This window comes from Nicotiana attenuata, chromosome 1 (assembly GCF_001879085.1).
Source record: "Nicotiana attenuata strain UT chromosome 1, NIATTr2, whole genome shotgun sequence".
In the NCBI taxonomy this organism is placed as follows: Eukaryota; Viridiplantae; Streptophyta; class Magnoliopsida; order Solanales; family Solanaceae; genus Nicotiana; species Nicotiana attenuata.
This window is the reverse complement of record NC_031989.1, coordinates 22291756-22306431: the sequence shown is the minus strand read 5'-3', so window position 1 is coordinate 22306431 and position 14676 is coordinate 22291756. Positions and strand designations below refer to the sequence as shown.

The window sequence follows — 14676 nt, the reverse complement described above, 5'->3', positions numbered from 1 at the left end:
AAGAATTCTCCCTCTCTACTTTTCTCTGCAATACTCTTGTTCTTCATTTATTGTTTTATAACACGTTATCAGCACGAGACTCTAACCAATTGAGTAGAAGCTTTGGGATTGAGCATAATGATTGTCAATTATTCCGTAAACTTCCTTCATGATTAAATTTTGGATTTAAGGTAAGTATTTGACATGAGATTTTCTAAAGCACATACAGATGACTTTGGTCAATTCATGATGTGAATGTGAGAACATCTAATCTATGAAAACATATTCATTCTTGGAAGAATATGAACGTGCTAGTGGTAGTGAATGTACCACACTCACCTCTAGAAGGAGGTTTGAGATGATATAAGAAATCAATGTCATTATTATGGCATGAATGGTCATTGGTCACGTACCTATTGTACGCCAAAATATTTTGGCAGTGTGATAATTAAAGGACAACAATAATGCAAGAAACATATCTCGCATATAATTTTGACCATGACCATAATGGTATAACTTTCTCCTTAAAAGAGATATTCACCATATGGATGTTGATGAATATGTGATAGTACAAAAGTAATTGAGAACTCTGCAAGAGCCAATTATACTATTTTGAAGAAAATTGATTATCAATAAGACGTTGTGTTGTAGTAAGTCTCAAAGAAACTTATTGAGTTTCTAAAGTATTCGCGAAAGCGGTTGGTCATACTGAGACTATAAATAAAGGAAAGATTTAATATCTTCTGTTACTACAACTTGTAGCGGGATAATATGTATGTGAAAAGCTACCCGCTTTATTCTCCAGTTTGTATTACACAAATAAAAGAATACCACAATAAAGTGGATATTTATTGATATAAAAACCCATATCATAATAAACTTGGAGTTTATCGATAATTGCACACGTCATGGTGTAAATCTGAAGTTTATCAATATTGATAATTTATTCAGTTGGCATAATTGGTTTACCCATGTCAATTTAAGTATGATGTGCAAAAATAAAAGAGAATTCACATGGGTAAATATTAAAGAACTAGAAAGTTCTTTACGAATTCTCTTATAATGCTTGTTCTCATTAATTAATTGATCAACTAAAATTGGGATTGAATCCCATGAATGCTGGAAATATCAAAGGTGAATATGGGCCCATTCACCCGCCATGTATACCACATAAGATGCATCTATGAGATGGTTACATATGCAATTATTATTAACCCGCAACCTGGCCGGTGTGTGCGAGGTAACTTGCTCATTAATTAAATTTCGAGCATAATTTCCAGATTTCCTATTCAAGATAGTTTATCTTGATAAGTTAGTTTACATCACAATTGGTTTAGCAAAATGATTTATTGAGTGCCTCCACTTTTAGCTAAACTATTGCTTATGAGAACAAAGTTATCTATATCAGTTTGATATAGGTTATATACGAAAGTATATTACATTCTCCCCTCACAAGTGGTTTCAGGTTCAGGAACCAAATAATTCCATCTCATTATTATTGATGTGCGGTGTATATTTTGATTAACACCATAACGCACAAAGATGGGTTCTCAAAGTTGAGGAAACAAGTTAGTTTTTCTAACATGAGGGGGAGACAAGATACAATAGTTGAGAAAAAGTTACATGGAATGAATTATCATTTATACATCTAGATCCCCGAATAAAATAATATGAACTTGAAGTTCATAAAAGGATAATTCATGTGCAATTTATTGCAAAACATGCCAGACGCATTTGCTGACCCAAAGAAAGTAACTATATTCTCATTGCAAATGCTTCTATTAGAATAAGTCCTAGAAGGACAAAGTCTATAGTACGCTTAAAGCATATAGACAAATCGGTTTCAAATAAACTTCTTGATAAAGAAGATGAGCAAATGATCAAAATGATCAAAATAAAGGAGGCAAGTGATCTAGAAGATCACATGACATAACACTTCATAAAATCTCAAGAGAGATTCAGGTACCTGAAAATATGAATGAAGAGATCTCTATGTTATGTCTTTATGAAAAAATATTGAAACTGATATAAAATGTTTGTCGACGACATCTATGATAGCGCTAAATATATATATATATATGAGGATCTTAAGTCTGAAGAAACAATTCGAATAGAATTGGTTTCACATGAAAGACATGTAGTTTTGAACATGTAGTTCAAACACTTGAAAGTATAAAGTCAATGGTATGTGCAATCAGTTTTCGATATCTTATATGTCTAGCATGACATAAAAATTTGATATGCATCTAAAGTCTATTATATGACTTATATGACTTAAAAATCCTTGAAGGATTTAAATTGCTTAAAGCATATAGAATTCATGGTCATGAAGTACTATATCCTAAATGCAATTTGTGCACATATGTATCTTGCTATAACTATAAGCATGATAATATGATAGCAAGAGTTTTCACCCTTATGTGAAGATATTGAAATGATGATTCCAACAAGATCATATGAAGACAATACATCTATCAGGGATGATGATTTCAAGGTGAAACAAATTCGTTGAAGTTAATATGGTTGATATTGTTTATCAAATATCTACCAACGATCTTTTGAAGATGGTGCACAAGATTGGAATGCAAATGCTTAAGGATGTGAATTGATGCTCTCATCAGGGGGAGTTAATACGCGTTGTACTCTTTTTCCCTTACAAGGTTATTTTGTCCCACTAGGTTTTCCTTGCAAGGTTTTTAACGAGGCAACCAAAAGGCGTACTATATGTGTACTCCTTTTCCTTCTCTAGAATTTTTTTCCCACTGGGTTTTATTTTAGTTAAGGTTTTAACGAGGCACATTATCTGTTGAATAGACATTCAAGGGGGAGTGTTATAAATAGAATTGTATTTATGGTGAATGTTTATATTTAGAGAGATTCTAGGGTTCATTGCTTGGTGGTTAAGTCACCCTCTCCCTATAAATAGAGGGTTCTATTCCATTGTAATTCATCCCAAAATTAATAAGAATTCTCTATCTCTGCTTTTCTCTGCAATACTCTTGTTCTTCATTTATTGTTTTATAACAAAGTTAATATTTTTGAGAGAGAGAGCCGCCGTATGTACACATAGGCTAACGACGAAACCTCGGGATGGAGCCGTATGAGGTGGAATTTCATGTACGGTTACCTACAGGAGCTTCAATCAAACACCACCAATTAATTCCGGTTATAAGAAAAATTAAAAATAATTATATATCTTGAATCAATTGACTCTAATTAAAATATAGATCCGTTTTGCATCAATGCATGCATATTTTTTCAATAGATTATCTTTTTCCTTGCTTTTCATAGTTGGATCTACTTTCAGCTTGTCTTTATGCTTGTACACGTATCTTTCAGAAAAGTTCAATAAAAAAGAAAAGAAACAATTGCTAATTAATTAACATGAAATTTCCAATGATATAAAGCGTTTGCTAGTGAAATTTAGGCATCTTAATTCTCAACGAAGAAAGAAATGGAAGTGATGTAACATGACCGATAACGATTTTTTATTTCCAAATCCCTTTAGAATAAGATAATAGCTAAAGTAAGTTACAAACTGGAATTTGCTTTGAAAAGACATAACCACTTGTAATATTAGTAACCTAAACTACACAAACTATACATGTTAGATATCTTTATTAGTAATTACTATTATTAAAGTAGGACGTGTGAGGCTCATGGTATATAAAGTATCAAAAGCAGATCTATGAGCATCTATTAACATTAAATTAAGAAGATATAATAGAGATTAAATTTAATTAAAGTAATGTACTTAAAGACTGACTTTTATTTTGTTTAAGGCGTTACAAGCTGTACTTTGATGAACGGGGGAAAAATACACGTACACGAATTAAAGGGCCACGTTCATTATTTTACTAACTTAAGGGACACAAATACTATTTATTGTACCACGAGGGCTACTTTCGTCTTTTCTGGGTTAGTTCAGACTTGGATCACCGGCCGTAACAAGTGAAATGACATAAGTACCCTTAAGAGCCCATATAAATGGACATCGAATTGAATCCAGAAGACCAACCCCTTTCTCTCTCTCTCACACACACACACACACACTCACAAACAGGCACTAAGAAATGGCAGAGGCTAATGCATATGCAGCTCTCACCAAAGCTTTCTCAGGTTCTTAACAATTTCTTCTTCTAAAACTGGAATTTTTACAGTTTATAAGTGTTAAATAGTAGAATTTTTTACCACTAAATTTTTACTTTCCTTCAACTAATTTAACATTTTGTTCACACAAAATTGTAGGACTTGGTGTGGATGAGAATTTATTCATCTCAACATTGGGGAATTGGAATAGGCATCAGAGGGAATCTTATAGGGTAAGCACTCCTGGATTCTTCAAAGAAGATGAACGCCATTTCCAGAGATGGGATGATCAACATATTCTTCAGCTTCGCCAAGAGTTTTTGCGTCTTAAGGTATTTTTATTTTTAATATTCATTATGTTATTGAATTTTGATTTTTTTCAGCTATGTAATTAGTGAAATATAATTAATCCTATTGCTTACTGTCAGAGAGTGAAGGAAATGGTTGTGACTATTCATAAATTTGGTGTTTAGAATAATAAAATGACCAAATTTTTTAGCATCTCTTTCTTTTGAAAACAATACCTTTATTATAAATTTTGAAAGAGCCTTGGCGCAATAGTAAAGTTATCTCCGTTTGACCTATAAGTCACGGGTTCGAGCCGTGGAATCAGTCACGGATGCTAAGCCTCAGGATAGGCTGCCTATATAATAAAGGTATTGTAAGTCTCAGGATAGGCTGCCGTGGAATCAGTCACTGATTCTAAGCCTCAGGATAGGCTGTCACAGAGCGGAGGAAGTGGTTGTGACTATTCATAAATTTGGTGTTTCGAATAATCAAATTTTGAAGGGGTGCCTTGGCGCAACAGTAAAGTTAACTTCGTTTGACCTATAAGTCACGGGTCCAAGCCGTGAAATCAGTCACTGATGCTAAGCCTCAGGATAGGTTGCCTATATGGGGTGTGCCCCTTTCCCGGATCCTGCATAAATGCGGAATACTTCGTGCACCGGGCTGCCCTTTTACCTTTATTACAAATATTAAACCCCCCAATTCTTGAAAAACTTAAAAAGTTCTCTCATAAATTAGTTGTAATATTTGTGATTTTGTTTTCTTATGATCATTTCCTTGTCATGGCCAAAAATTTGTAGGATGCAGTGGTGTTGTATACAATGCACCCATGGGAAAGAGATGCTCGCTTGTTTAAGGAAGCATTGTTATTGAAAGTACCTCAACTTAATGTTCTAACTGAGACTGCTTGCACTAGATCTTCTGAAGAGCTTTTGGGTGCAAGAAGAGCCTACCATTCCCTCTTTGAACATTCAATAGAGGAAGACATTGCCTTCCATATCCAAACTCCTGAAAGAAAGGTCTTTCTTCTTTGTCTTGATCTTTAAAATACCTGTTCTTTTTTAGTTTACTTTTGTACGTTGACAGTGTAAAAGAAATTATACACTTTTAGGCCGATTAAAGATGATTATAATTGACCGTCCATAAAATGGACCGTTCTTTATACTGTCGGTGTTTATAAGTTGAATTAATCCATTATTTTTGTAAATTCAGTTCTCTCACATCAGACATATATCATGTCCATTTTCTCATAAATATTTGTTCATCATCATTCGGATTTACTTTTAAAATCGAGAACAAAACCTTGCCACTGATCTTGGTAATTAGGCGTTTGGAGATAATATTAGATGGCTAAATGATTTTGTTATCCAAATTGAAGTCATTAGTGGATAAGTGCACAAGCGTCTCGTATGGGTATGAGATGTGAATATTTGGGCTATACTATATCTAAGTTCTCATATAGTCATATTGTCCATTTCTTTTTTGGGTTATCATATATTAAGATACATTTATTTTTGCTGAAAGTTTCAACTCGCTTCGTTCTCATTGTTATCATTGTCTTTGAAAATTATTACTGTTATTATCATCATCTATATGTTTGATTAATATTTAGCAGTGTAAGTGTTCGATTAGTAATTTTCTATTTTGTTATGACAAACAGCTTCTGGTTGCTCTAGTGAGTTCCTACCGTTATGAAGGGCCAAGAGTAAATGACGATCTTGCAAAATCTGAGGCTAAGGTGTTTGTGAATGCACTAAAAGATGCTAAGAAGAATCTCATTGAGGATGAAGAAATCGTGTGGATCCTTTCACACAGAAGCAAGCTCCATCTTAAGGCCGTCTATAGCCACTACAAGGAAATGACTGGCAAATACCTGGACGAGGTAACGAAATTAAAAAAAAAAAAAAAGGAGTTTAACTTCTATGTATTGATATATAGTGTATACTTTTTTACATCATCGGATGAACATGATCCACGACCACAACAGTGTAGGAGTTAAAAGGAATTAAGTGACTAAGAGCAAAAAGAAGACGTTCAAAATGTCATGGAACGATAGTCTATTCGATGCTAATCTCAATTTTCTTTCAGGCTCTTGATGGTTACTTGATCTTGAAACAAGTAGTTCAATGCCTTTGTTCACCTCAAACATACTTCAGCAAGGTAAATAGCAATCACAAAATTGATAAATACTATATTATATTGTCTTGTATTTCTCCCCCATTTGTTTGAATTTTTGTCTGACTTTTTTCTCATTTTCAATTTCTTATTGCATAGATTTTGATCGAGTCCTTAAGATTGGATGTGGATGAATCTGCTAAAGATTCAGTCACCCGAGTCATCGTTACTAGAGCAGACGATGATATGAAGCAAATCAAAGAAGAATTCCATAGCAAATATGGAACTACCTTGTCTGCAAAGATCGAAGAAGTTGCCAATGGAAGTTATAAGAATTTCTTGCTTACAATAGTTGCAAAATCTGAGTAATTTGGGCCAGATTTTCTATGGGTGCATGGTTCCATGTTCTCAAATGCTTGTTGAGTTGTTTCCCCTTTGCTTTAATTTCTTTTGAAGTCCTTTACTCGATATATGTATGATTTCAATGTTTCCATATAGATAATTTCAACATCATATTTGTCACTTGTCAGCTTCTTGATTCAACTTATCTTTAGTATAATTTTTCAGTGGTGCATTAATTTGTAGAATAAAACAAAAAGCATTAGCGTTCTCTTATATGAGTTTTAACTTACAATATTTCTCCTTTGAGATCAATAGATTGCACCAGAAGCACTACTAAAGTTGAGATTAAAGCAAGGAAGACTTAGTAAGTTATGGACGTACGATGACTAACTTCAGAACTCTAACTAGTAGCTTAAAAAATATTAATTTTCCCTTAGATTCTCCACTTTCTTAAGGAATTATATTGGGCGAACTTTTATTTCATTAGAGGTGGGATGTGTGTATATTCCCATTTGTAAAGTAGATTAAAGACTTGACCAAGCTTTTAGTTCAATCCAACTTTCATTCTTTCTTTTTGGTTAAATTGAGCCGTGTTACTATTATGTTATAATTTCTACAAATATGTGAATTCAAAAGAGGTGATAAATCGTATCGCAATTAAAAAAAGTTTATTACTCGAACATTATTTATTTGGTAATGATGATGATATGAGTTGACTTAAATTGAAAAGTGATGATTCATGTAGTTGACCCTAACTTATTTAAGATTGAGTCATAGTAAATTAATTTTTTTAAAGTAATATTTTTGTTTTTTTGGTCATGGGGATTGCATTATTAATAATAATTATACTGCCGAGTACTGATTGTTAGGGGGATATTGCAACCCCCCTATGTCGGACAAACTTTGTTCCAAATTGTCAATATTACAAGCCAAAATATTTCTAGTTACTTCAATTCCTACGATGTCTGTCCAAAATAATTCATTTGCAAACACCGGAGGAGCTGGCAGCATTGTTGTTCTTCCCAAAAAGTTGGTTTTTGCTCCTTGCTTTGCCAATGCATCCGCCACCCTATACTGCTCACTATAGTTGTGTTTCACTACTACTCTGGCCATCCTTTGGATCAACAACCTGCATTCACAAATGATAGAATTATAAGTGTTATTTCTTATAGTTAACATTCTTATTGCCTCTGATGAGTTTGTGGCTACTTCCAGTGGTATTAGGCCATTTTATTATGCAATTTGAAGACCCCTTAGCAATATAGTCATTTCCGCAAGTGTTGGTGGTGTGGCCTGTTTTCCAAATATCCAAGGATCCAGTCTCCACTGGATGTCCTAAAGACCCCACCAATTTCCTCTGCCCCTGGGTTACCTTTAGCTGCCCCATCTGTATTTAGCTTGTAGTGACCCTTAGGGGAGGTTCTCATTTGACTCTGATAGGGGCTGTATTCCTAATGTTCTCTGTGCTTGCTACTATGGAGAATTCAATGGCTTTAGCAATGGTGTTCACAGTGGAGATGAGATCTTTCATTAGTCAAATAGTTTATGATTTCTTGTTAACCAAATGTGCCAAAAGCAGAAGGAAGGATAACCTCCCAGGACATAATATTATTGAAAGGCATTTTTCTTAGTTTGTTCCATGTGTGGGCCATAGTTGGGTTGTGAAGTTTGGGTTCATTTGATGGCTTTCATCTGTATTTTTTGAGGTCAGATCTTGCCAGAACAATTTGGCATTTGAAAAATCAAAAAAAAAAAATATAGTTGCTTGTTTCTGGAATTGAGGAGCAGAAACAACAGGGAGGGTTACAGTTAGCCCCAATTCTATGCAGGAAAGAACACGTTGGAAGCCTTTCGTGAGATAGCAGCCAGATGAAAGTTTTAATTTTATTGGGTACCCTTAACTTCCATATCCAATTGAAATTATACTCTCATCCCCATTCTTCAAAGGCTCCCTATTGTTGCTAAGGAAAGTGTAGGCTGATATGGTGGTAAACATGCCATTATGTGTCAGACCCCAAATCAGCATGTCTTCCTTGACAGTGTTTGTAGAGATGAAGGTGGATTTGATCAAGCTCGGATAATAATTCAACTTTCAGTTTATTGCATCAAAAAGTCATAAATTAATTTTTTGTAATGGAAAAAATAATAAAATCGTGCTTATATATCACGGAAAATAAAAAATTCTGAAAATTTATGAATTCACTTTTGGAAACACAAGTAGTTTACGACACATCATAAAGTGGAATTTTCAGGCGCAAATCCGGATTAATCGCAATGAGGAAAAAAAAAAAGACACATCAAGAACTCCAATACAAGTAATAAAGTAGTAACTGACATTGAGAAGGTCAAATCACAAAGATAATGACTCGATATATGTATGTAATAATTTTATCTTTTTGTATCAATAGCCGTCTAAGGAGCAAAGGAAATATTTCTTACACGGTTCATTTTTTCAGAACTGTGCGAGAGTACTCCCTTTCACATAGCTATCCTTACAAAAGAAAAGGTTGATGTTGTTATCATAGATCAACAAAGAAAGTATTTTGTTTCTAATAATTGTTTCATCATTTACTTAATTAGAAATTGTATTGATTGGTTTCAAACATACAACTAATAATTATGGTCCGTCAAGAACTCCTTTAAAGGCAATTAGCCCCTGCATAACTTACAAGTGATTCAGAAATTTTTTACTAGATAAACTTCTGTTTGCGAGACATAGTCGTGCACTAGAATATTCGTCAGTTTATGGCACTGCTATCACTCACTACGAATTTTCCAACCTTGTTATCATTAGACCGATAAACACCACCTATGCCATATGAGAGTGCATCTCTTGACAACGTTGGGCTATGGAACCTTAGAGCAGAAAACCTGGACAGGTGGTATTTAGGGCAGGAAACTTATATGAGAATCATTAATCCCGAAGATCATAGCAACAAAACAGAATTTCCAGTTCCTAGCAATGCTCTCTACTGTGGTGCCCTTGTTTCTAAGCAGAAGTATGATATTATATCTTTTGTCGCACATATTTTTGGTTACTCGTAACGCACCTCTAAATTGATCATGCATGTATTTCAGGCCACAGAAAACATCTTCAGCGACAACCATATTTAGAAGCTCGGAGATGTATCTTACGTTTATGTTGGCATTCTCTGTTGTTGTCAATCTCCTATGCTAGCTTGTGAAAAACATTGGAATAGCTGGAACCGGGAATTCACTTCCCTTAGGGGAGGTTCCCATTTGACACTGATAGGGATTGTATTCCTAATGTTCTTTGTGCTTGCTACTATGTAGAATTCAATGGCTTTAGCAATGGTGTTCACAATGGAGATGAGATCTTTCCTATTGTTAAATAGTTTATGATTTCTTGTTAACCAAAAGTGCCAAAAGCAGAAGGGAAGGATAACCTCCTAAGACATAGTATCATTGAAAGGCATTTTCCTTAGTTTGTTCCATGTGTGGGCTAGAGTTGGGTTGTGAAGTTTGCGTTCATTTGATGGCTTTCATCCGTGCTTTTTTAGGTCAGATCATGCCAGAACAACTTGGCATTTGGAAAATAAAAAAAAATATGGTTGCTTGTTTCTGGAAATGAGGAGCAGAAACAATATATAGGGTTACAGTTAACCCCAATTCTGTGCAGAAAAGCTCATGTTGGAAGCCTTTCGTGAGATAGCATCCAGATGAAAGTTTTAATTTTATTGGGTACCCTTAACTTCCATATTCATCTAAGAGTATATAAGGAAGAGTCCTAGAGTTATGAGTTGCATATGCAATCTGTGTGTGCTTAGAACTCTATACCTAAAGTGGTGTACATATGCACCTACGTGCAGATTATGAAGGAAGAACCTAAAATTACTTAGTTTGTCTTTTATTGATTTTCTTCACAATATTTATCACAAAGTTGCTGAAACTGGTCAAAGAACTCGACCTAGTGGACGCTTGTGTTGCTTGAAATTACTCTCATCCCCATTCTTTAAAGGCTCCCTATTGTTGCTGAGGAAAGTGTAGGCTGATATGGTGGTAAAGATGCCATTATGTGTCAGACCCCAAATCAGCCTGTCTTTCTTGACAGTGTTTGTAGAGATGAATGTGGATTTGATCAAGCTCATGATACTATCAGGGAGATTGAGGGAGATGGAAGAGGTATTCCATTCTCCATAATTATAGATAGTATCCACCTTAGCATTAAGGTCATTGTGAGTTAGAGGACCCTCAATCATGTCCCTGATGGCTGAATTGTTTGGTATCCAAGCATCATTAAGGAAGTTTACCCTGTTTTCTTTTTGAACAACCCATCTGCTGGCCTGCCTACATGTATCCCACCCCTTAAGGATACACTACTAGATTGGAGATTTATATTTTTTTTGGCGTATGATTTCAATTACAGTGCTTGGAGATAAAGAATCTTGCCCAAAGGCAAGAGGTGTTATGGAAAATTCTCTAGGCAAGGCCAGCATGGAAAGCCCTGTTTTTGCAATCCACTTTCTGTAAGCCCAACCCCCTATGGCATTTATGGGTAGTAATTCTATCCGAGTTAACCAGGTGCATTTTCTTCCTATTTGGAGTAGTACCCCAAATGAATTTCCTTTGGATTCTGTCTATTAGCTTGGTTGATTTGGTGGGTAGCTTGATGAATTGAATGACATGGCTTGAAATGACTAAGGGAAGCTTTGGCCATTGTTACTCTACCAGTCATGTTTAGACAATTTATTTTCCAGTCAGCCAGCTTAGATTACATATTGTCAATTATGAACTGGAAATCACTACTGGAAGGTCTTTTGTGGAACATTGGGAAGCCCAGATATTTACAAAAGGAAGTTGTATCTTGAATGAAAAGTGCACTTGTAAGATTTCCATGGTGTCAGGTTTGCAGTTAGAGGAAAAGAGCACCCTAGACTTTGTGAGGTTGATCTTTTGCCCAGATGCTTCACTGTAAGACTGCAGAATGGTGGTGATTGTGTTACAGTTTCTGGTGTTAGCCTTTGCAAAAAGGGTCAGGTCATCAGCAAAGAAAAGATGGGATATCTTGGGGCCAGACCTACTGATGCTGATTGGAAGTTATTGTTTATTATAAACTGCATTGTCCATTAGCCTAGAGAGTCTCTCCATGCACATAATGAATAGATATGGAAAGATGGAGTCCTCTTGTCTAATTCCCCTAGTTGGTTTGAGGGTGTCGGTTTTGCCACCATTCACTAGAATCGAGATAGATGAGGAAGTGACACATGATAGGATTAGCTTGGTTAGGCTAGGTGGAAAATTGAAAGCCTAGAGACCGTCTCTAATGAAAGACCACTCTATTTTAGGATCATATTGGCCTAATTTTCTATCGTTTTGCCAAAGTGAGCGATGTATTCTTGGACAATTATGGCATTATCAGAGGCCGTCTTATTGGATAAGAAGTTGGCGTGAAGGGAGGATGGGTTTAATCCTATTTACAATGACCTTTATGACAGTTTTGTATATGGTGTTGCAGAGTCCTATATGTCTGAAGTTTTTGACCATAGTGGCCTGAGGGTACTTAGGGATAAGACAGAGCAGGGTCTCATTCATGGCATCATGCACAGTGTTGGTGGCAAAACATAAGTTACAGAAATCAATTAGTGACTTCTCCACTATGTTCCAGTGCTTTTGGTAGAAGAAGGGACGCAACCCATCTGGCCCAGGAGCTTTGAAAGGCTTGATGGAGAAAATTGCCATTTTAATCTCACTTTCCCTTAAGGATGTGTCCAGGTTGTCCTTTTGAGAGTTCGAAAGTATGTGACACTGGTCAACTGGACTAGTTGTTTGAAGAGGGGCTTGAGTGTGTGATGAGGTGTAGGACCTGAAATAGTTCAGGATAGATTCTTTGATTTCCTCATATTCATATTGCCAATTTCTAGTTTCATCTTTTAAGGACATGATTCTATTTCTCCTTCTCTTATTGAGAGTAGAAGTGTGAAAGAACCTAGTGTTGACATCACTCTCAGTTAGCCAGTTGACTCTTGATTTCAGTTTTCAGAAATCTTCCTCATTTTTTAGGATAGCGTCGAGCTCTTTAATCACTATACCTTCTAGGTTCAAGAGGAAATCACTAAACTGGTAGCTGGGTGATTTTTGGATTCCTGCTATTCTGGCCATAATTTTTTCTCCTGAAAGATGCTTCCAAATATATGCCTACTCCACTAAGTGACTATTTTCTTGAAGAGTTGGGTTGATTGAATTAGAGAAAAGTTTGGAGGGGATGTCTCAGTGATGAGATTGTGAAAAGATGGATTGGTAGTCCACATGGATTCAAACCTAAAGGATTTATTGGAGGTACTGACAGATTCCCCTTCTTTAGCCTTATTAGCAATGGACAATGATCATAGTGAGTCCTAGGTAGGTGGGATACACAAGCCTCATGATACTAGATATCCAGCAGTCATTAGCAAAACATCTATCAGTTCTCTCTAGTATTAGACTGCTCCTATTCTTATATCTTTTGTTAGTCCATGTGTATTTACTATATTTAAACACTTCCTCATTTTCCTTTCATTTACAGAAGAAGAATTAACTTAAATAGCCGCATACCCAAGCGCTTAAATTTAAAATAGTCAATGATATATAATATATTTATAATTCATATATAATTATATGTATAATCGTGTATCTCAATGTGCATTTCCCCCCATTTCACACCAAGTTTCCTTCAAGAAAATTCCCCCAATGGCCTTTATAATGGATGACCATGATTCTTTGACCTCTGCTCGCTCATGGGCAAACTTTTAAGGTCAAAAGTCAAAAGTATTGTCCATATGGCAAGCGAGAGCCAACACTTGTTAAACTTTAGATTCTACCAATGCGGCAAGTATGATAACCTAAAATAAGAGTGGCACCGGAGTGTCCTATTTGTGCAAATCACTCTTTTCCTTCTAAATAAGAAGAGTAGCCTAATAACACATCCACCCCACTAACGCAACAAAGACCGGTCCAAATAGGCCCAACAACATAAATTTGCTTTTTTTGTAAAGGGATCATTACACAAATAGCCGGTTGAACTCACTATTTGTTTACTTTCAATGCAAAACAAGCCTTAAAGAAGTTGAAATATAGGTTTAGGATTATTGGGAGTGCACAAGGACAATGTGACTCTGAAATTATTATTCAATTTTAATTAAAGTTAGTAGTGTTATTTCTTGAGTTTGGGCACGGGCTACCCTGCAACTAGTATATATTAGAGGTGCCAAAACAAGCCCAAAACCCCCAACCTGCCCAACTTTTACCGGGTTGGGCTTGTAAGATTTTGTTGATCCACTAATTTGGGTTGAACCTATTTTAAAGTTAAAATAGCACGGGCTAGCCAGTTTTCGGATTGGTCATTCAAAAATAGTCAGCGTTTGTCAAGTCATTAAAAAATAGCCACTATTTTGCTGCAACAAAAGCCGGTGCAGCATAACATACTGGAGTTCGGTGCACTTGTATATGAACTTCCAACATATTATGATGGACTGGTATACTTTGCTGGCTCCAGTATAATATACTGGAGTTCCAACAAAGTATACTAGAACTCTAGTGTCACGACCCAAACCGATGGGCCGCGATGGGTGCCCGAGTCCTACCTGTCAGACACCCCTAAGTATGCGCCTAAGATATAAACCTGAATAACATCTGTTGAATCACGAGAATAATATATATGAAGGAAACCTGCCTAAAAGGCAGATGTACATATATGTGCAACATACGTAGGGCGAGCCGACAAGGCTGCTATAGACAACTATATACCTCAAAACTGGAAGCCAGCAAGGCCACATACTATCCAACTAGACATACTGTCTACAGACCTCTAATAGAAATATAACTGTACAAAGACGGGACTGAGCCACGTCATACTCATATATATAT

At 35.7% G+C, this 14676-nt stretch overlaps 1 protein-coding gene across 1 annotated transcript; it reads left to right on the top strand.

Annotated features, from left to right (window-relative positions):
- Positions 3994-7030, top strand: LOC109215248 (annexin D4-like). Its single transcript, XM_019379307.1, has 6 exons — positions 3994-4098; positions 4228-4400; positions 5157-5375; positions 6017-6238; positions 6445-6516; positions 6631-7030. The coding sequence occupies exons 1-6, from the start codon at positions 4053-4055 to the stop codon at positions 6838-6840; spliced, it is 942 nt and encodes a 313-aa protein (XP_019234852.1). The 5' UTR covers positions 3994-4052; the 3' UTR covers positions 6841-7030.

Bases quoted from the DNA above. Each gene is read 5' to 3' on its own strand.
- LOC109215248 (XM_019379307.1), top strand. From the start codon at position 4,053: ATGGCAGAGGCTAATGCATATGCAGCTCTCACCAAAGCTTTCTCAG. The intron at 4,099-4,227 runs GTTCTTAACAAT...ACAAAATTGTAG, and splicing joins TCTCACCAAAGCTTTCTCAG to GACTTGGTGTGGATGAGAAT. The intron at 4,401-5,156 runs GTATTTTTATTT...AAAAATTTGTAG, and splicing joins AAGAGTTTTTGCGTCTTAAG to GATGCAGTGGTGTTGTATAC.